The sequence below is a fragment of the Triticum urartu genome, unplaced genomic scaffold, assembly GCF_003073215.2.
Source record: "Triticum urartu cultivar G1812 unplaced genomic scaffold, Tu2.1 TuUngrouped_contig_4746, whole genome shotgun sequence".
In the NCBI taxonomy this organism is placed as follows: Eukaryota; Viridiplantae; Streptophyta; class Magnoliopsida; order Poales; family Poaceae; genus Triticum; species Triticum urartu.
The window spans coordinates 1-22,828 of NW_024115360.1; the positions used below are offsets into that span (position 1 = coordinate 1).

The 22,828-nt window shown below is 43.7% G+C and overlaps 3 protein-coding genes and 1 long non-coding RNA gene across 5 annotated transcripts; 3 read left to right on the top strand and 1 right to left on the bottom strand.

The window, feature by feature from the left end:
* Nucleotides 1-2,454: 2,454 nt before the first annotated feature.
* On the top strand, nt 2,455-7,574 carry LOC125528255 (probable LRR receptor-like serine/threonine-protein kinase At1g63430). The gene is made up of 13 exons (XM_048692749.1): nt 2,455-2,726; nt 2,836-2,971; nt 3,768-3,839; nt 3,926-4,069; nt 4,160-4,288; nt 4,628-4,747; nt 4,821-4,882; nt 5,650-5,895; nt 5,973-6,178; nt 6,266-6,398; nt 6,506-6,663; nt 6,756-6,977; nt 7,149-7,574. The coding sequence occupies exons 1-13, from the start codon at nt 2,603-2,605 to the stop codon at nt 7,377-7,379; spliced, it is 1,983 nt and encodes a 660-aa protein (XP_048548706.1). The 5' UTR covers nt 2,455-2,602; the 3' UTR covers nt 7,380-7,574.
* A 2,526-nt stretch (nt 7,575-10,100) lies between these two features.
* On the top strand, nt 10,101-13,579 carry LOC125528256. The gene is made up of 3 exons (XR_007292357.1): nt 10,101-10,972; nt 11,058-11,159; nt 13,282-13,579. It is a non-coding gene; the product is annotated as an uncharacterized LOC125528256 (long non-coding RNA).
* A 1,565-nt stretch (nt 13,580-15,144) lies between these two features.
* Nucleotides 15,145-18,075, top strand: LOC125528257 (uncharacterized protein DDB_G0286299-like). Its single transcript, XM_048692751.1, has 6 exons — nt 15,145-15,535; nt 15,904-16,011; nt 16,118-16,315; nt 16,410-16,470; nt 16,865-16,989; nt 17,720-18,075. Exons 1-6 carry the CDS (start codon nt 15,221-15,223, stop codon nt 17,783-17,785), a joined length of 873 nt encoding a protein of 290 aa, XP_048548708.1. The 5' UTR covers nt 15,145-15,220; the 3' UTR covers nt 17,786-18,075.
* A 180-nt stretch (nt 18,076-18,255) lies between these two features.
* LOC125528258 (vesicle-associated protein 1-2-like) lies at nt 18,256-22,224 on the bottom strand. Of its 2 annotated transcripts, none has more exons than XM_048692753.1 (9): nt 21,910-22,224; nt 21,575-21,645; nt 21,363-21,444; nt 21,153-21,268; nt 20,910-21,065; nt 20,786-20,821; nt 20,671-20,703; nt 19,219-19,296; nt 18,256-18,721 (listed from the first exon to the last, which is right to left on the bottom strand). In XM_048692753.1, the coding sequence occupies exons 1-9, from the start codon at nt 21,965-21,967 to the stop codon at nt 18,608-18,610; spliced, it is 744 nt and encodes a 247-aa protein (XP_048548710.1). In that variant the 5' UTR covers nt 21,968-22,224; the 3' UTR covers nt 18,256-18,607. The 2 variants fall into 2 exon arrangements, with proteins under 2 accessions (XP_048548710.1, XP_048548709.1); XM_048692752.1 differs by having other exon boundaries at nt 20,786-20,827.
* Between the last annotated feature and the right edge of the window lie 604 nt (nt 22,225-22,828).

The window sequence follows — 22,828 nt, forward strand, 5'->3', positions numbered from 1 at the left end:
GCTTTTTTCGTAACCCTCTTTTTTTGTTTGATTTTCCTATCTGCTTCATAAAAGAATTTCCTCAACCCCGTCTCGTTTGGCTGTATATTTTTCGAAAAGGGGAAGATCCCGGCATCTGCATCATCATGGTGCACACAACCATCTTATTAAATAAAAATAAAGAGGTTCGACAAGTACACATTATCAACTAACACGACCAAAAAAGAAAAATACCACAACCGCTTGGTACAATAGAAATACTACATGTCTTAACCACATAATCTATTAGTGTTCCCGCAAAAAAAACTATTAGTGACATGCAGTCAAACCGATTGAATAACGCTTGTGCAACCATCCCTAAACGATTGCAACCAAAGGCCATGAGCTTCCTGGTGTCCCATGCTGAAGTGATGACCACATACAGATCAATATGATGACTCTGAAAATAACCTGCATAAAACTAAAAAAAAGAGACCTGTTAAAAAATACAATCATTCTGGCAATTTCAAATAATTTTAGATACTCATTGTGGGTGACAACATGGACCATACACCAAATCAAAGCGGTAAAAAGGGTGGGAAATATAAGGGAGATGTATCGTTCAGCGGTGTGAATTTATTTATAAAGCGGGACACAATCTTATTCCTAGAAGAACGAGTGCAACTCATTTGCATCACGCGTGGGAAGAAGGGCTGCGAAATATCATCACATTCTTAATTCAATAAGAAGACCGAAGGTGGAGTAGTATATAATGTTAAGAGGACCGAACCTGCAGGAGAGAGACCAAGTACCAACATCCTGTTATCTTGAACACCGTCTTTCCTTGCAGACCTAGTTCATTGAACTTTCTCATCCATGTGTTTGTGGACAAATTTGTTTGCTAGACAATGAAGACCACCGCACGACGCGACGTAACAAGAAAAATAACCCCTCTTTTTCTCATAAGACAAGCTTGCGCCCGAAGGCTGCTGCACTCCCGTCCCATATTCTGCACCCACAGGGTTCATCATTTCTAGTACCTGATCTTGATTTGCTTGGAAGCATCAGGGGCTCGCTTTCAGGCCATCTTTAAGCTAAGCAATCTCCATTTCCACTCAGTGCTGATTCCATTCCACCGGTCTTGTACCATGTGCATATTTGGAAGGGATCAAACTTGAAACCCCACCTGAATTCATGCATGCGTCGACCACCGGAAAGAGCGAAAAGACTGCACATTTCTTCTTCTTCTTCTTCTTCTTCTTCTTCTTCTTCTTCTTCTTCTTCTTCTTCTTCTTCTTCTTCTTCTTCTTCTTCTTCTTCTTCTTCTTCTTCTTCTTCTTCTTCTTCTTCTTCTTCTTCTTCTTCTTCTTCTTCTTCTTCTTCTTCTTCTTCTTCTTCTTCTTCTTCTTCTTCTTCTTCTTCTTCTTCGAAAACGAAACAAGCATGTGTCCTAAATCAAATCAATCTGCAGGACATGGGGATGCATGCTTCTTCCGAGCTAGTCAATCAGTGTACCATACAAGTATTAATAACATTTTGGTTGGTTACGGCATATGATGGCGCCCTGCTCTTGACCTTTTTCCGCTGACAAAATCATGCAAACCCGGTGACGCGTGCCCCCTCCCCTTGAATAATGAAGCATCCCCGTAACTTTCTTAATAGTGGGTGCACCAACTTTCTTCCAAAGGTTTTTGCGTCATTATGCCTAGTAAAATCAGCCAATCAAATAGCAAAGCCAGGTACGGCTAGTCGCAAGGAAACAACCCAAGAAGCAGCCCGGCCGGGCCATGACACCCAACGAAACCATATCTTATCTTATGCAGATTTACATGTCGTGGTCTCCCGGCACGTCGCCTTCAGCGCGCGTGTGCGTTTTTAGGGAGGGGAGGAGCGTGCCCTGCCTTGCAACCCAACCCAGGATTGAACTGGTACTTGGAATCGCATTAGATATTTCATACGGATAAACTTGAACTTCAGAGCTCTGGTGAAGCTTAGGCATCAGCGTCACGTAACGATGACAATTCGGCGCTCGCTCGAGTCGAGTTGGGCGCGTGTCCCGGTCGATCGACGGTACAGCAGTACGTGGTACTTCCGAGCTTTCGTGACCGATTCTTCTCGCATCTGCTGCAGTTCGCGCCGGTACAAGTTGAATCTAGCAAGTTTTGTGCTCCCGTGCTGTGCGGGAGATTGCGGAGCGTTGCTCGTGTGTGGAGTGGTGCACGCTCGAACGTACGGGCGTGCCCCGTATTCTCACGTAAGCTACGCTACGCATGTAGGGGTGGCTAAGTTACTTAATGTATTCTGTGATCCATATTACTTACTTGTTGCTGAAACAGATGTATCTAAACGTATTTCAGTGCTAAATATATCTGTTAAGCAATCAGTAATATGGATCGGAGAAAATATAGTTAATTAATGTACACGGTGGTTTGGTTTGGTCTTCCTGTTGGAGTATAGGCCATCATCACTGCTTGGCGTGGCCGTTAAGTGCAACTTCCTCGCCCCCCTTCTTCTTCTTCTACTCCTACAAACTCGAGTGAACGCACGGGGCTCTAGAGATGACTACCACGTGAAAAGAACAGGCCCTCCTCTGGCATCTGCTCTAGGAAAAGCACTACGTGGTGCGACGACGACGACGACGACGATGGCGAGGCTGCTGCTCGGGGTCTCGCTCCTGGCCATGGCGCTCGGGCTCGGCTGCTGCGCTTCCATCGCCCCGGCCCCTGAGCCCTCCGACTCCGCCTCCGAGCCCTCCGTCTCAGACGACGGTGCTGCCTTTGCCCTTGGCTCTCTTATATTTTCTTCTGCTTTTCATGCGTGTTCTTCAGTGGCTGACTGCTTGCCGCTGCCTCGTCCTTGCTCCGGGCGGGCGTGCAGTGCGTGCGCTCCTCGCCTTCAAGCGAGCCATCGACGACCCTCGCGCCGAGCTCTCCAACTGGAACACCAGCGAACCGGATCACTGCTGGTGGTCCGGCGTCTGGTGCTCGCTCTCCGACGGCCGTGTGGTGGCTCTGTAAGAATCCCTTCTATTAATTCCTCTTTTTGTTACGCCAGTAGTCTGCTGCAAGATGAAGGAGCCGAGTGCGCCGTTTCTTGAGCATATCTCTGGCTGCCCTTTCTCTGTGCTTGTTCGACTCTTTCAGAGTTTATTATCAGAAACGATATGAACAATTCTTGCTGCACGCTCTCTAGTCCAATGGAACAATCCGGGGGTAGAAGAAGAAGACTCTCTGGGCCAACAGCAGGACAGAATGATGCGTCCAAAGTTCTTCCATGGAAAAGTCTCCGACAGCACAATGAGACATCCAGCTGAAAGCTACCATCATTTTTTTACCTACTTTTACTGTGTGTCTCTCTCCTATCTTCAGTTGACCATAGAAGCACCTACAGAAAACTGACCCGGTGGGTTTGTGGTCCCACCCGCAGAAGCCAATGGAATTCTCAGTTTTCACAAAACAATCTTCAAATCCAAGTGTTGTTTTTTTCTGTGAGGAAAATCCAAGTGTTGATTCTTTTTGTGAGGAAAATCCAAGTGTTACTTGTCCAAAGTCAAATAAGATATACTCCCTCCGTTCTAAAATAAGTGTCTCAAGCTTAGTATAATTTTGTACTAAAGTTAGTACAAAGTTGAGACACTTATTTTGGGACGGGGGGAGTATGCGTTAGTTTTGTGTATGCATGCTTTGCTCACGTTAACCAAAAATGTTCAAAATTGCAGTTACTATATGTTTTATATGTTGATAAACTTGATGTTCTTCTCTCATTGTAAGTAAAAAGTGTCTTATTTCTCGCTGCCACTCATTGTCCAGGGAGTTGTCAAACTCATCTCTCTCGGGGTTCCTCGCACCAGAGATTGGATCCTTGACTTCTCTGCAAAAACTGTATGTGCTTGTAACCCTCATTTTTTTACAACATGTACTTCGCCTGCAAGCAACTGAAAGTAACAGGCCTGATGAACTTCTTGCAGCATATTGGATCACAATGCATTCACGGGCTCGATACCGAGAGAAATCGGCAAGCTAAAGAACCTCACAGTGCTGAATCTCAGCACAAATCAACTGGAGGGGCCCATTCCAAGTGAGGCCGGTGACATGCAAAACATCACAACAATGTACTACTCCAGAAGCTGTGATCAACTTGTGTTTCTGCTGCCATCATTTACATTTCAAGTTCATAACTCTTCTCCTCTCTTATGCCCTAGAGACCTTCACGCGAATCGGTTGAGTGGCGCTATCCCTCCTGAGCTCGGCAATCTGACAAACCTCAAGGAGCTACGGTTGAGCAATAACAGCCTCACAGGGACTATTCCTGGAAGCAATGATTCCATCGTGTAAGTGCATCTGTTTCAGTCTTTCAGAGTCTTGAAAACCAAATGTCTGTTTTCAGCATGCATGATCTGAATTCTGGAAGGGCGCCGAAGCACGTCTCTTCTCCTGTGAACACAATAAAGCTATTTAGTTAAGAAGTCAGCATCAATCAGCACTGATGCTGTTTCACAATAGTAGTAAGAGAAGATGTCGATATGGTTTATCGTTTCGAAGCAAGCTGGAGGGTGAGACAAGATACAGTGACCATGTTGCCAAAAAAGTCTTTAGCAGATATGCTTCTTCTGTGTGGGCATCAATGGACATTGCATATGAATATGAAATTGTGATTGCTCTTCTCTCAGGGTGTCCACCAAGAAAGAAGATCAGGTTGGTTTGTGTCAGTTAGCTCAGCTAACTGATATAGACCTCTCAAATAACCTTTTAGCTGGAAGTATTCCTGCGTGCTTGGGGCATATCCAAAGGTACATCTTTCTTTTGTGGCTAGCATTTCGGTTAAGTCTATCTGAACTTACCTGTTTTACAGCATTTGAACAGATCAAGCATGGTAGGAAATTGCTTCCACAACAATGACACAAGGAACCGTCCTGACTGGGAATGTACGGTGATGAATCTTTAATGAAGTTTGATCCTATTTTCAGCACCATGATTCCATTAAAAAAATTGCTGTTTGCCGCTGAGTTTCTGTAATTCTACAAGAGCACGTAGACATTACCTGTGGACAGATACATCTAGCAGTTCTCTTATTGCAGTATTTGTTAAAGGAACAACTGCACTAGGGCATTAGGCTAGACTGAAGAATATTCACAGCCATTTGTTCATCTTCAAAAAGTAAAAAGGTGTTAAGCTTTGGGGCTCGAGGCCATTGATGGTGCGGCCATAGGAACTTAAAAATTGCCTGTTCAAAATTAGTAGACATTAGAAAAGTAGGACCTATGCTGCGAATGAGATCATGGGACCTATTGGGGTAGTGGGAATGTTAGTTACGCTTTGCTAAAACAAAGAGAAGAAATTTGCCACTTTGTTCGCTTCCTTCTTGGACCCTTTCTATCACATTCATCCCTTTGTCCCTTAGTTTGATCTCTTGTCCTAATCTTCTTGGGTATTTGTCCAACGTATCCATGTTTTTCCAAGTATTCATTTTTTCTGTCAGATATTTATACCTCAGCGCTGCGGGAAGCAGATCAGAACTGACCTGTGCATTTTAGCAATAAGATATAACTCAAAATGGTCTATACCTACTTTTCTTACTGACATACCAGAACACATTTTTATAATCATACTGGATTGCTTAGACTTACTTAAGTCTCCGCCTGTAATTTAATTTTTCTGAGCAGTGAGTGAGTATATTGAGTCATAATTACAGGTGGAAACAGCATGGATGCAGGCAAGGACAATAACAACACCAGTATTGGTGAAGATGGGCAGAGAGGAAGAGTGATACAGCCACTGTGGCTCCTCATCGTGGAAGTCGTCACAGGAGTTTCAGTGCTCTCCATCTTAACGCTCTGTGCCATCGCTGGCCTCAGAAGACGCAAAGATAGGTCCTCCAGGAGAGGTGTTCCATGGACAAGAGCGCTAAGCTGGAAGGAAAACAACGTGATCTCAATTGGTCAGTGTCTGTCTTCTCACTGACAAATATTGGAGTGTGTACTGCTTTAGTTACAATTTTTCTTTTTGCTTGTGCAGATGATGACCTGCTGGGGAATGTGCCGAAAATAAGCCGGCAGGAGCTCGCCGAGGCCTGCGAAGACTTCAGCAACATAATTGGGTCTTCCCAGGAGACGGTGGTGTACAAGGGGACCATGAAGGACGGCCGGGAGATCGCCGTCGTGTCGATGTCCGCTTCGGTGCACTACTGGACGAACTACGTCGAGCTTTACTTTCAGAAGGAGGTGAGTTGATTGCTCTCCAGCTTGACACTGATGCCAAAGATTTTACACGCCTCTTTGACCATATCTGTTGGTGTCTTGGACCCTCAGGTGGTAGAAGTGGCCAGATTGAGCCACGAAAATGCCGGGAAGATGGTGGGATACTGCAAGTCGTCCGATCCCTTCTCGAGAATGGTGGTCTTCGAGTACCCGTCGAACGGGACGCTCTACGAGCATCTCCACGGTAAGATTTTGGCGGTACTGAAAGCTTTGTAATCTTGCTGCATTTGAGAAGGTGACATATATATATGACTGAATCTTGTTGGTTGGGTGTCTGTCGTGTGCTCTCAGATGTGGAAGGGTGTCAGCTATCCTGGCCGAGGCGGATGAAGATAGCGCTGAGCATCGCGCGCGTGCTCAGACACCTGCACACCGAGCTGCAGCCGCCGTTCGCCGTCGCCGCGCTGGCGTCCAGCTCCGTCTATCTGACGGAAGACTTCTCGCCCAAGGTCGGCCTGTTGGTGCTTGGAGCATGGCGTCTTTGGTGCGGTTGACAGCAAGATGTTAAACAGCTGAGCTGAAATGGGTTTTGATTCTGCAGATAATTGACTTCGAGAGGTGGAGGGGTCTCGTCGGCAAACCCCTCCTGAGCTCCGGCTGCGTGGTGAACGGCGGCGGCGGGCATTCCAACGGCGTCGTGGACTCCCGGCACGTGCGCTTCATGGACGTCCAGGCCAACACCTTCGCCTTCGGCGTGATTCTCCTGGAGCTGATCAGCGGCAGAGCCTCGCTCTCCAAGGACACAGACGACCTGGTGAACTGGGTAGGTGTTCTTTCCTGAATCAAGAGAACTCAGGATTAGCAGCAGCATGAAAAATCTACCACAGAACTATGGAACTAGATCGTACATTTTTATTCATTTCTCCGACAAGTATTTCCGGACGAAGGGGGTACGCATGATTCTTGAGAATGATGGATGAGATGTGTGTTTCAGGCGAGGAAGCACTTGGAGCAGGCGGGGGAGTTTGGCAAGCTGGTGGACCCGAAGCTGAGGAGCGTGGGCCAGGAGAGCCTGGGCATCATCTGCAACGTGGTGAACCTGTGCATCGACGCCGAGCCGTCGCGGAGGCCCTCCATGAACATGATCGGGGCCATCCTCGAGGAAGGCGTCGACACGTCCGTCAGGGACTCCTCACTGGCCTGGGCGGAGGCGGCCATCTCCTAGATGACCCTTGTTTGCTTCGCTGCTGTCGTGTGTGTGTGTTGTGTGTGTTTTGACGGGCGCTGCTGTCGTGTGTTCATAACTTCATATAGACCGCAGCTGCTCAGTGATTAATTTGCCTACGAAGAAGATTGATTTTTGATCCATGTCCACAAGAACAGCGCTAGCATAATGGAGCAGTTGGTAGTCTTGCTTTCAGGTTTTTTTTGGTCCCACCTTCTCTTCTCTGGTTTTTGTTCGTCACGGTTTTTTTTGGCTGATTTTTTCCGTCCCCTCCCCCACCCCCACGCACGCAAAAAAAAAAAAATCCTCCGGTCCAAAATCATCGAGTCTTCTCCTCGATGCCCTAGCGCATCTCACCAGCGCCGCCGCCGCTCCCTGCCACACCCACGACAAAACCAATCCCTCGCGTCGAGGGAGAGCACGAAAGGCAGAGCTGCTCCCGCACCCTGCGCAGCGCCGCCGCTAGGAGTATCATGAAATTGACAAGAGCAAGGCAGGAGAGATGCTGGGAGCCAAAATCAATAGCGCCCAGACTGCATGCAGATATATATAGCCTCAACAAGATGAATTGTGAGATTGAGCTCCTTCAGTTTCAGCATAAGCCCCCGCATAAATCATCACCTTTGGAGAAGTGCTTAGTCCCAAACCATTAAGGTTCTGTAACGGCTGGAATTCTCCAAGCTCTGAATCTCTGACGATGATGGGATCCGGACACCCTGATGAAACTACATCCAGTTCAGTACAGTCAGGGGGGTAGGCATGCTTCCAACCGTGTGTTTCTTCAAGGCAAGGTTTGCTATTTGTTGTGTATCAGTCCCAGCAAGTTGTAGTTTGGTTATTCTTGTTCTTTTATTGTTAGTGAAGAAAAATGACAATGTAGTCCCAGGTTTGTGTACGTGAGGTTTTCATGGTCCTTGAGCTGTTGTTACATGCAGGGCCGTGCTTGCCAAGAATCGAAACCGATCCTCCTTGAAGATGGTCCGACCTCCAGTTCATCTATCGAAGGAGATAGTAATACTACTACTGCTGCAACTATCTTGTTGTATCGCTCTGCTTCCATATGCAAAACAATGCATTAACCTGTTCTTTTTTTGCGGGAAAAATAATGCGTTGATCAATGTATTCTCCATTCCTGATGGTCATATGTTTCGAATTCATAAGATTAGCTATATGAAAGCCATGGTGCATATAATGTTCGTTCCATTTCATAGCGCAGTAGCTCTGGTATGGAAGACTGACGAACATGGGTGAATAAGCTGGGAGGAACGGACAGCACAGGTAAGAGTCCAATCCCCTCTTATTTTGTGGAGAATTTTCAATTCGTCTGACGTTTAGTTGTATGATTTGTCAAACTTTCATTTGCTCATTTGTTCTGTCTTTATTTTTATCTCTATCGAGCTCGATGTCCAACTTCTGTTGTCGTGGGGGCTTCTTGTATGCAAGTAAGAGCATGATGTTGGATCATAGTGTTGATTGGACTGTGGAAATTGTAGGATGATAATATTGTGTTGTTTTGATCTGATCCTCGTGAGGGATTATATAGAATACATGGTGGGGTAGAGACTTGGAGTACAAGACAAGACAATTACTAATTCTATCTCTAACTCAAGCACATTATACTTCTAACATTCCCCCCAAGCCGTAGCGGGCGTGAAGCGGACGATTGCGACTGAATTTGAAGTCTTGTCCTTTTTGCGCCAATATATGTTGTTGAGAGGCACCCATCTTGCTAATTGGTGTGTCAAATTTTACATGGACAGTATAGTTGTGTGATTATTGAGTGGTCCAGTGAGTAGTGTTGCTATATGCAAAGGAATGATAGAATGATGAGTTTGTAAAGTGAGTAAGGGCATATCAATAATTCAACCCGGAACCTGGGCTCAGATGAACCCAGTGAACAGTACCACAATTTAAAATAGAAACAAAGTTCACAAAATTCCAAATATTTTTGTGGTGCAAGATGCTCATGTGCGCGAACTCCGTGATTTTTTTTGTGAAGTTTGGATATTTGAGGAGGTCGTGGAAAAAAAGACAAAATCAGGCGTGAACAATGTGATTTTCAAAAGTTTCTCAGACATTCGAGGCGTGAACAGTGTGATTTTCAAAAAAGATAAATTTCGAATGTCCGAGAAACTTTTGAAAATTGCACTGTTCATGCCTGATTTTTTTTTGCCATGAGCTCCTCGAATATCCAAACTTCACAAAATTTTGCACAGGGTACACATACAGGAGCATCTTACACCACAAAATTGTTTTGGAATTTTTAAAACTTCTTTCTATATAAAATTGCTGTACTGTTCAGGCCCGGGCTCATCTGAGCCCGGGAGCCAAATCGCTGCTCTCCATATCGATAGACTCAGTGCTCTACCTTCTGACATATATAAGAATGTGTGGAGTGTACTACTTATGGATGTAAAAAGGAAGTTTTCCTGATACATCCATGTAATGGTGGATCGATCGTATGCTTAATAAAGGTAAAAATATTTGTCTGGTTTTCCGCTCATAGGTTGGTCAACTTTTTCTGGTGCCTTGGATCTTTATCCAATTGGCAGGTAGTATCTTTTAATCATCATTATTGAACATACATATGTTAGTTTGCCTGAATATACTTGCACAATACGTACTAAGTAGCCGTTTCTATTTAACTATAATGTTTCACTAACTTGTTAAGCAACTGACACAGCTGACCCTGAGATCCGAGATCTATTTTTTGTACTCATCAACACAATAATCTTTGGTGAATGAAATTTGGAATCAGACCTTTTTTTGGCATTACAACATATGACATGGAAGGACGGCCTTTTCATCCTCCACCAGTCGCCTACAGTATTTTATTTGTCATCAACCATTTCTATGTTTAATTCTCATTTATTGTGAAATGATTTATTTGAGCACTTTAGCGAGCTACTCTTTGTTTTTGCATTCAGTGACAATGGGTAGGTGCAACCTTCGGAGAAAAGTGTGTCAAGGCAGCAATTATAGTTGGTAACATGAGCTGCCCCAGTCGCATAGCAGTGTTCTGGCCAAGATGGTACGGCACATAGTTGCTCGCCCAAATGAAGGGAATGTTGATCTGGTAACAATCCTTATCTGATCTTTTGTTATAACTGGCCAACTGAGTTTAGTACTCCCTCCTTACCAAATATAAGATGTTTTTGCAGTTCAAATTGAACTACAAAAACATCTTATATTTTGATACATAGGTAGTAGCTTCCATAGAAAATGCATACATGATGTCCAAGGATGCTACTTGGCATTTCCGTCTAGAGGCTCACATGTTTCTTGATATCTTCTCATGTTCGACATCTGCTTAGCACCTCCGTTTAGAGGCACCGCGCGATTGTTATTTGGTCAATACAGTCATTTTATGACTCTGGCATGATCGTATTGGACCAGGGATTGTTTACTGTACAATAATAATTGTACACAGCTTCTGTCAAATAATCGACCATTCAGTTTGATGCTGATGAATCTGAATCACAACTTCTGTTGAATTCTGGTGGTTAGAGATACAGCAAGAATTTCGATTTGGCAGGTCCCTCACGGAGACACTGGATGAGTTCGCCTTCAGCATCCTCCTACAGTTTGACAAGGTAGGGCTGACATTTGCGTCTATGAATCAATCAATTGGCCTTTTTAATAATTGTGTTTTCAAAATGGGCTTCTTGTTTCTTTTAGTCCATGAGTGCCACGCCTACAGCCCCAGGTCAAGAGCAATGCCTTCTTCAAGGTGCCAACCAAAATGACACCTCTCCACACATTTACCACTGTATTGTACAGGTACCAATGGAATAATGCTAAAATACCTCGATGTTGCTACCTGTTTGTTAGTGTAATTGTACTAAGCAGATCAGCTACTAATCTTCCTTGTCTTCTGTTTGATGCCATGACGACTTGTATGCTTAATTATTAAGTAAATTATTCTGTGGCGCATGTTATTTTGCAAGTCGCCATAGGCAATTGTTCTTTTGGGACATGCACAGGGTCGTTTTCATTTCTCATTAAAGAGAATTGATTTGGATATGATCATTTTTCATGCTAATTTCATTTCTCATTAAATTATATAGAGCTTATACTAGGGATGATACCAATATGAATATGTTTTACCATGTTTAGTTTTATTAGACTTAATGGCGTATATAGTTGGGCGCATTGTGTTTGATTAAAATACTCAATGGCATTAGTCGCTTCTTTTCCACTTATGTTGAGCTATCCCTTGAGAAGAATAAAAGCAAGAGAAATATCGCACTTCATGAATGATGCTTTCCTATGAATCTCACACATAATTTTAGATCATTCCAATATTTTACGATAGGGGTAATATTGTCTTCCCATTATTTTGGAACTTATCTACTCTCCCTATCAGAATTGAAATGAGCTCACCTAAGTGGTCTTCAAGTATGAAGACAATCTTGTATGCTTTTTTAGTTTGGTCGTGCATGAGCAGTACTAATTACTATTTGCATATTTGTGTATACAAGAATGAAGAATCAGTACATGTATGTCCTGATATTCAGTCTGCATGGTAATTGGCCTTGTCAATAAGCTGGTTACACAAATCTATGTTAATAATTGAATGGTTTGCTTATTTTTTTGAGTTAGTCCACTTTCTGAAATCCTCCTCTAGATATTTATTTTTGTTCTTTTGACTAGAGATCAGAAGGAAGACCTATTCTGCATTCACCAGAGGAGGAGGCTAAATGATCTCTTACATGCTTTTTTTTAATTCAAAAACTTGTGAGCATCAACCCATGTTTTTTTAACTTGAGAGAATACAAAAATATGGTAGACCAAGATTAAAAACTAATATTAGCTTCTTGCAATTTGGAGCTGATGGGTGTCATGTGGGGCGCTGCGTACAGGCGCGGGTCGCGCGCCCAGGGGCAGCAGCCGACGGCCACCACTGGCGGGGCATGGTTGGGGAGTAGTTAGTTTCCTAGTTTGTTAGGAGTCCAGGAGTAGTTAGTTTCCTAGTTTGTTAGGAGTCCAGGAGTAGTTAGTTTCCTAGTTTGTTAGGAGTCCAGGAGTAGTTAGTTTCCTAGTTTGTTAGAAGCCCATAAGGCCTTTATATATCCTGTAATCTGCACCCTTGGACGCAGGCAATAAATCATTATCTCCTACCTCCTCCTCTACTCCTAATCTCTTCTCCTGCACCATTGAGCAGTTAGGCAAAAACCCTAGCGCTCCTATCAACCGAGACTACGAACTACGTAGTCGAGGTCCTGCTGTCTTGGGCACCGAGGTCCTTGACAATGGGAATTCCATATCATTATGTGCTTGTAAATGCTATGAAATATAGATGGAAAGCATAATTGAGAACGTTATAGTTTGCTTTCCAGTATTAGAAGAAAATAAGTGCCTAAATTCATAGTTGTAGCCTGAAATGTTATAGAATATCTGTAGTTATTAGTAAATGTAGTAAATCAAACTGATCTTTTTCCTTTTTTTCAACTTTCCTCTTAATGGCCTTGTGAAATTTGTGGGGTAGTGATTTCTAAACACTTGTGATATTATCTTCCTTTTTGCACGCATTAATTGTTCTTTGGTAGTTGTCTTTGTTACTCATGTTTAAAATTTCTTAAATGCATTGTCTGAAATGTCATATTGAGTAGTTTGACAGAACAAACCGACAAAACGTACTATGTTCCACAGCTAATTTATAAATGTTATTTGATGTACATGTCATCCTTAGCTCTCCATGGTTTGCTTTGTTGTCCTGTTTCCATAGGTGGATTTACATAGAGCCATATAACCATTCCATTCTTCTACTATTCATGCTAGCAGCGAGAGTTGTTCTAGCAACACAACTACTAACCTTTATTTGTTGCAAGCACGGAATAGCCTTCTCCCAATAATGTTTTACATGCATCGGTGATGTCTAATTCAAATTGTATGTTTGTAGAGAACCAAGTGCCTTGACCTACGCTATAAAGAGAGCATGTGAAAACAAAGCTAACAAAGCTGAAGTTGTTGCTCAGGATGAGAAGGAAAGTGATCTTCGAGCAACACTAGACCTGGACCTAGAACCACTGGCTCACTTAGAACACGAGTTAGTCGATTGTTGTGATAACAGTAAGGGTTGAGAGTGAGCGGGGAGAAGGTTAGAGTTTGTTTGTTCAGTTACAGTTCTGAGCAGAATAATTTTTCTATTTTAGAAAATGTGGCAAATTGCATTTCATCAGAGATGGCTTTGCTGTAAATTGCATGATCGAGAGGTTTTTATATATTTTTCATCAAGTCGTACAATTTTTTTCTTTGGTTAGAAAGGTAAAAATGCATAGGTAGGTTGATTCAAGAGTTAATAATGGACATCATGGCGTATCAGTTGCATGGACATCATACTTTTATTTTGTGGTAATGCATGACATTCAACTATATGTTATAACATGACAATGACTCGGAAGACATCGGATATGCCTTCTTGGCTCAGAGGGTGTCATAGGCGGCGCACGCCTCCTCGCCTAATAACGGTGGCCGGGGACTCCACCTTGGCGGTCCGTGGTGGAAGTACAGTGTGAAGAATAGAGGGTGCCATGATGAAGGTGAGCCGGGTGTCATCTGGTTCGGACTTCCACATTTCTCACCCACATGTGGGCTGGATTTAGGGGAGCCCGGACCATCTAGATGCTTGGATTTTGGGGAGCCTGCTAGGCACCTATTTGATGTCTGAACATGCTCGAACATATGAGAGACAAATGAACTTCGGACTTGGAGGGGACATTAATTATTTGTTTGATGTGTCATTGTCAGAGTGATGTAATGTTAAAGTATGTATACAACGACACATATGTGCATGGAGCTTGTAAAAATTATATATTAGACATGATTGGTGTTGAACCTTCAAAATATGTGTGCTCCCGTAGCGACGCACGGGCAATATAACTAGATCATGTGTAAAAGTTAGTTAAGTTGGAGTAGGGCGTTTTGGTGACCGAGCTCCATGGAGCCCTTTATTTTTGAAAAATTCAAAATTCAAACTTTTTGACTTCAAAAAATTCTGAAAATAAATATGTAACTATACACGGATGAAATGCATGTGTGTGTAAAAATTCAAGATGAAATACTTCGAAATGCGACCTATAGAAAAAAGACAAATTTCTGGACTTTGAGGATGAATAGTAACATGTGTTAAAAGGCCTCAGATTTGTCTGTTTTACACATCCTTCATTTCAACGTATTTCGTCCTAAAAATTTACACACATGTGTGTTATGCCTCCATGTATATCTGTAATTTTTTTCAGATTTTTTTGAATTGTAAAAATATGAATTTTCATGATTTTGGTGTTTTTCAAAAACCGGCCTCCATGGAGGCCGAGCTCCAAAAGGCATTTTCGGTTAAGTTGAGCCTAAATTAAATTGAGTCGTGGAAGAGAAAAAGGGTGTGTGTGTGTGAGAGAGAGAGAGATCATGGGTGGGAGAGAGAAGGGGAGGGAGAGATATGGAGGGGGGTATATAGAGTGGGGAAAGCGAGAGGGATATGCATTTGTATTTATTGATGCAATAAAACAAATTAAAAGGCCCGTGACAACGCATGGGCATTCTACTAGTTTTACGAATGTGTGAGTGTGCTGGTTCAGCCTTGTTTTGATGTGCTCAGAAAAAAAAATAGAAAGGTTTTGAGGGCCATCGCGCAATTAGAAAGGCGTGTTTGAGTAGAGCTATCTGCCTACGGCCCATCCACATAATAAAATGAGGGCCATAGAAAAGGCCCATGTTAACCCAATAAAATCAGGCCCACACGAGAAAATCAACGGAAGACCCGTAAAAAAAATCAAGAGAAGAAACAGAAGGCAATCTCACAATTTTCTTCGGAGAGAAGAAAAAAACACAGCCGCTGCGCCATGGCGGGAGAGGAGCAGCCCCTGACGGAGTACGAGAAGCAGCGACTGGCGCGGATACGGGAGAACGAGGCCCGCCTCCAGGCCCTCGGCATCCGCCGCCTAGCGGCGTCCCCCATCCTCAACCAGCCGTCCTCCGCGGCGGCGGCGGCGGCCACCAAGAGAAAACAGAAGAAACGATCCGGCGATGCGGACGACGAGTACCTCCCGTCGGACGGGGGTGGCGGCGAGGAAGAGGAGGAGGAGGAGGACAGCTCGTCGGCCGGTGACCAAGACTCCGAGGAGGAGTTCAAGGCTTCCTCTAGGTCTAACCAAAAGGTGCCCCCATTTTCCGGCGGAACAAATCGACTAATCCAGGCCCTTGAATCTTGTGTGTATCATCATCGCTGTTAGCATGAATTAGTTGGCACAATTGCTTTGGTGATAGTGTATCAAGCACTTTTTTCATCAGTTGTAATGCAATTAGGGTTAGTGGGCTTGTTCATGGCATCCTTACAGGTTAAATTGCTAGGTCACGGTTTTAGCAATATCTAAGCAGCAACACAAGGTTGATAGATTTCACTGCACGATGGGTTGGAGATCTCCCAAAGAAATGGAATGTGAAATTCCATGTTAATACAGTATAACTGTCTGCTCTTTTATATTAGTACCAATGCATAGTTTTCTTTTCTCTGCTTTCTTTTCAGGGAAAGGCAAAGAAGAAAATGAACTTGGGAAGCTCTTCTAAAAGTACCGTTAGAGAAGAAGGTGCTCCCTTCACCGATTTTATGGATGACGATGCAGCCTTACAACAGGTAATACATACATCGCAAATGTAGGCGCCAAAAATGGATGTGATCCTTGAATGCTTATTGAACTCCTGATCCTTTTTTTCCACTTATGATTCTTCACCATATGCAGGCGATTGCGCTCTCCCTGGCAGAACCTTCAAAAAGTTCCGTGACAACAACAACAGACCCTTTAGAAAGTTCCGTGACGACAACAACAGTTGCAGAAACTTCGAGCAGAGGAGCCAAAGGACGAAAAAGCACACCGTGCAAAGATGACAATACCACACCTGTTAAGGATTCCTCTAAAAATAGGAAGGCAAAGAAGCAGGTATGTTCCTTCCAGAATGACATGTACAGTATTAGCTTTACATCCCAATCTTACTTGTGTTTTGCATAATTGTGCTTCCATTGCTTGCTTTCAGGTCAGGAGCAGAATTCAACTGTCGGAAGATGATGTGGTGGCAATATTCTTCTCATTTGATGGTATTTTATCTGACTTGGAAGTCCTTTTATGACATTTAAAACCTGAGTTCCCTAGAAAATTGATTTTGTGTTGCATCTATACATAGGCGTTTTGTTCTGATGCCCTTGTGATTTGCGTATTGGTTAAAGTTACGTATTTGTGTGATCCTGCGATGCTTACCAGGGGAATAAAGATTAATTCTTAAACAGTATTCAACAAGCCAAGCTGATTTGTCCACACTGAAGTATCTTCAGTTGGGTATTCCCCTATAGACAAATGGGTTTAGTTATGTTCATAGCAGAAGCACAAAATTTTGATTGGCATAGTTTCTCTTTTCTTGCCACTGTACTATAATGTTTCATCTAAATATTTTACTTTTATGGACTGTGAATTGGTTACTACTTTGGTGTACAGAAGCTGGAAAAGGATACATTGCACCCTGGGATCTTGAAAAAATGGCCAATATAAATGATTTCATCTGGACAGATTTTGAGCTATCTAAGATGATCCGTTGCTTTGATAGTGACAAAGATGGAAAGGTTTGTCCTTTGTTCTTGGATAAAAATGTTGCATATCTACTTTAAATGATGCATTGTTTAGAATCCAGTTTTCTGATTTGGGAAACTATAAGTAGTCTGATTTCTGTGCACTCATGGAACCACATGCAAATCAATTAACACTGGGTCACTGACAACTGGTTCCCTTGTGAAGAATTATACATTTAAATCAGTTACAAATACACTTCTCAGGTGGTGCCTGTTTTTGCCAAGCCAGAACTAGCAGATTTCCACCATTTCCCCTGCTATTTGCCAATGTATTCAAGAATGTGAATTGCTTAAAATCGTCGTGTACTTATTGACTAGCAATTATATATACATGATAATCCTGTTGTCCTGCTTTTTTTTGGTGTTTGATAGCCATCTTGTTGTCAACTTGCATTACTGAATGACCACTTGACTCGTGACTAGTGACCACTACTGGCCATCAGGATACTGTTTTATCAAGTAAGCTCAACTAGAGAGGGGGCAATGCAGCTTGTTTGTCCACCTAATGATAACTCTCGGCCATTTTAACGTGCTAACTCATCACAATAATTCTAAATAACTATTGCGGAACATGGATTCCAACAATGGATACCTACTCGGCATGGTCCGTTTGTCAAACAGATGCTGCAGACACTCGTTCGACAGCGAGCTACCAGCGCTACAATAAGGAGTGCTCATCTTTTGAACATGAATCCAGTTCTTACAACTCAATTTTCCTTCACAGATAAGCCTTGAGGAATTCCGCACCATTGTGTCCCGATGCAACATGTTGCAAGAGCCAGGGGAGTGATGATGACTGGGCAAACAGCTCTGCAAAACCTTACTGTTAAGACGGAATGGATTGGAAGGTGAAACTGGGCGCCGCTCGCTGGAGCCTGGACGCATGAGTCGATCAAAGTCCCAGGACTGAACAGAACCTTTGTTCACAGGAGCTGCATATCAAGGTCCTAGTAGGGTAGATGCCCAAGCTTGTAGGAGTAGCTGTTTCATCTGGGATTAATTGCTCATGTACGTTGTTGAGTCGTACTACGGGACCACTGTTGCTGTTCTAATAGGAATCACCAATTGGCCGTGCTCTTATTTACTACCACAAGTGGTGCATGGACATCGAATTAAGCACGAATCCAGCCTCGTACGACATCCAAAAATTCAGGATGAAGTACATGCATAATCAACCGAGCACTGCTCTGCTCGCTTGCCGAGTAAAACATCCAAAGAGGAATACATTTACACTATCCACTGCATGAATTTGGGCCAAACTTGAGAAATTTCCGCTCCAAGTCGTTAGTTTACTTCAAATATACCACGAGGCAATCAACACTAGATAGGCGAAAGTCATTTTTAACAATTATACCAAGTTATACTAGTGCCCAACCTAACAGTAGCCATATATATGACAAACAACCATAAGGTTAACCGTGACGACTACTCGACCGGGTATGATGGTCAACCCAGTCTGACGCTTGCGACTACAGGCGACATCATACCCTAAGATATTGTGCTGTTAAGTAGTAGTGCCGCACATGTAAATGAGCGCATCAGAATGCAGATGACAACACTGCTCCATTTTGATGAGGACAGGAGCCTAACAAGACGCAGGCACAGGGATCCTCTATCTTTTCATTAGATAGCCCAGCAGAATTCCCAGCAGAGCAACGGCAACCACAAACACCAACGGGAAACCACCATTGCCATTCTGCTTGCTGATCTCCCTTCTCACAAGGTCCTGTCGAAATTCAACGCAAGATGTTTAGTTACAACTATGTTAGGCTTCAAGCAATCTAACAAGTTTGGTACTCCCTCCATTCCACAATGTAGTGCTTCCTCTATCCACGTGTTTCAACTTTGACCGTAAATTTAACTACCAAGACCGATTGCGGCGGGAGCAAAAATTATATCAGTGAATTCGTATTCGAAAGAAATTTTCAATTATATATTTTTTTTCTCCCGCCGCAGTTGATCTCGTTGGTTAAATTTATGGTCAAAGTTGGACCTCGGGAAGCGCGGGCGCACTATATTTTGGAATGGAGGGAGTATTATAGTTTATGGATGCAATAGGCTGTGGGCCTAAGATATGCCCAAGTTAAATGAAAAGATAAGCAACAGCGCAACCGCTATAATGACAATTTTTCTCAAGCCTTAAACACCAGGGAAGAATGCTAATACTACAAGCAAAATACAAAACATGCCACAAAAATGTTCATCAAGATCGAGTCCACTAACCAGTTCCTCACGAAGCTTGTTGTTCTGCTGAATAGCAGAGTTTCTCTCTTCAGTTAATCTTGAAATTAACGGGGACGTCTATACAATTCATGAGATATTATTGGTGTCGGTACAAGGCAAGTAAAAGATACTTATAACAAAAGGTGTACGAAAAACTGAACAATGTTACGTGGTGAGCAGAGCACAAAGTCTGCTGTCCTCCATTTATTGACTCATAGTGCAGGGCTGGACGCATAATGCAGGTAATTGACCGTACCAATATACATACAAAAGTTTACACGATGTACTACCAAAGCATGTGCATTTGCTGCACCTAATAAAGAATCTAGTTGCTACAATAAAGCCAACTGGCAGATTTGGGTGTATCATTATGTGGAATTAGCTACAACTGCAACTCCACAGCGAGAGAAATTAGCAAAGGCCAACAACTAAAGATGATAAACTGAATACAGGTTGATTAACTGGGTATCTTGTTATAAGTTAGAGCTTGACCAATATCCACTGATCTCTGAGATGAAACATAACAGACCAGTTTCAAGTTAGAGCTTGACCGACGTACATACATGTTCTCAGTAGTATGATAACAAATGCATATTGCAGCATGCATCAGCCAACACAGAAACACCTAATTTCAAGTTTAGCAAGTTCATCATAGTGATGACGGCGCAAATGACTGTCTATGTCTTACACCCATATCTATTATCACAAAGGTGAGGTGAACTTAATAAAGCTCACTAGTGGCTTAAATATGTATCATTACATTACAGTATAAATTCAAAATACTTGAATTAGTTTGAGGCTTAAAGATCTAGTATTCTGGTCATCATTTATTGACTATTTCAGTGTTAAGTTGAGTGTTGCTCAAAGTCTAATGGTGTTAACAAGTACAACAGCATCTTGAACACAAATTTGTTGTTTGAATAATTCTTATGTGCTAAGCAAAAAGGTGTCAGCTCACTGAATATCTCATTTACAAAGCATGGCGCTTGTGATGCACAACATTTCCTTAATCCTTTGGAAGTGTTAGACAGAATTGAGAAAGTCTCAGCCTAGATGATATTTGAAGAATAATTCTAAAGTAAATGGAGGAAGGTTGATCATCTAAAACATTTAAATTTAGAGTTATGAAGTAAATGTTAGCATGATTTTTGGGGAGAATATGTGACTAAGTGGAAACCACCACGATAACTCTGCAGCTTTACCATTCTTCCAAATGATATGACTATGCGATTAAGGCGCATTGATAATCGAGAAAAGTGCAAGTCATATATGTCTATGGTACTTGAATTTTACTTCTCAGGGATTCAATGCAAGGTTTGATCTGGCCAAACCCTATTAGTTTTAAACAATTACAGATAAGTATGCCCTGAAGTTATACAAAATCAATTTCTGCTTTCCATACTTCTACAAGAAAATCCATGCAGACTTAAATAGTTGTTCGACGGAGCTGACCTCAGTGGTTATCTCAGATGGTTCCTTGTGCGCCTGAAACCAGCAACAGCTCGGTTTAACATGGTTGCAAACAAGAGCAGATCAGGAAAGCAGCAGATGAAGTTAAGGTACTAACTGAGGACAATGGAGGCTCATCAGATTCCCTTGTTGCCTGCATCTAGAAAACAATCGATTACATCTCAAGCATTTAAGAACAAAACTCGAAATGAAAGAAACAGCATAGAGTTAAGAGATCTCACATCTTGATAATTTATGTTTGCCCCATCTGACCATGAAGGCCGAGGCGACGAACCCTCTTCAGATCCCTCCCGCACAGGCGATGGTGGTCGGGGTGGTTGCACGTAGACAACCTTGAGCCTCACCTCATCCACCACATTACCTGATTCCTTTTTAAACTACACAAGGTTCACTTGTTAGCACTGTTGAAGCAAACATCCCACAACATAACTGAACCAGCGTAGAGACATTAGAATGTGAAGTACCATCTCTCCAGTGATATCCTTGACTGCAGTTCCCTCCGTCACCACAGCGCTCTGCACGAGAAACTTGTCCTTGCACTGCATGTCGGGCGGCGCCTGCTTCAGCGCCTGCATTGTCACTGAGAAACCAGAGAGACTGTCAGTTTTTTGCGGAGATACTATAACAAAGCATCCTGATGGCTTTGGTGGGAGGTGCATGGGAGTTGGCACTACCGACGACGCTGCTGGTGGACCGCGGCGGCACAATGCCGCTGTTGGGCCGGACGCAGTACTTCTTGGGGCTCGTCGTCTTGACCTAAGAGGCGCAACATTTCACCAAATGCGGCATCACATTCAGACACTTTGCACACAAATTGCAGAGCTGCGCGCTGCGAAGAAGGCTGAGAACACTTGGTGGAAAACGACGAGATGGTAATTCCGATTACCTTGAAGGCGAGGTAGTCGTCCGTCTTGTTGGTGAGCTCCATGGAGCACGAGATCTGCTTCATGAACTCGACTGCGCGATCCAGAAAAAAAGAAAAACAAGAGAGGGAACAAAATTTAGCACAAACAGTACAGCAAGCCGGCGAATCCGGCGGATTCCCTCCACGCTCTAAATAAGTAAAAAATTGCACAGGAATGTTTGACTTAAAAAACGCCGCGGCGGTTCAAACCGAGGACCGCGCCGACATCACTCCGAAAATTCCGTGAGAACAGCAACAGCAGCGGCATGTGCCCCGGAACAGCTAAATACAGTACAAAGGGGGAGGAGGGGCCGTACAGGGGAAGCGGAGCTCGAGGGGCTCGATCCCGAGCAGCTCCTTGGAGTCGGAGCCCATCCCGCGGCGCGAATTCGGCGCCCGAGCTCGGCGCGGGTTCGGTCCGGCGCGGGGGGGCGACGACGGGGGAGGGGGGAGCTAGGGTTTGGGGGAGTGTGTGCCTCGGGGGGCGAGAGGAGTGGAGGAATCGGAAGGGAATTTGGTTGGAGACTTGAGTCGCGGAAGGGAGCAGGAGTGGGGAGGTGGTGGTCTTTTGTTGGGAGACTTGAGCACGAGGTGGGTGGGCTAAACAAGAGAGAGGGTAGGCTGCCTGACCCAAATGCGGCAGCGGTTGCGGCTGATGCGCCTTTAACCTCTGTGTGGTTTCCTCTTTCTGCAAAAGGGCAAGGCCGCGGTAGGTGAAGTGAATTTTTCTGCTGATTGATGACGGTTGAGATATCGCATCGCTTTTCTTTTGTTAGGCGGAGAATTCGGGAATTTCTCTAAGTAAAGGTGTGCACCTTTCTAGTATGTGCCACTTGACCTCGCTAGTCACCTTCTCACCTCACTAGTATGTGCCACTTGACCTCGCTAGTCACCTTCTCACCTCATGATGAAATTTGCGGCAAAATCATCTACTAGTATCAAGAGCATCGCCGACAGACTAGTAGGGCGCAAAAACACTGATGTGTCTCTATTTGGTGCCTAAAAAGATTTGAAACAACCCTAAATTTCCCCCTCAAGTGCTGCATTTTGCAGCATCTCTACCCGCTACCGCAAAAACCAAACACGACGTCACGGCCACACACGACCACCGAGCTGAAGTTTCCCTGCCAGCCGACCCATGGCCACCCCACACCGGTTATGGTTGGATCTCACTGTCACCCACCATCCGCGGCGAGTCCGTCGTGCTCCTTGACACAGTCGCCCATTCCCGTCGCT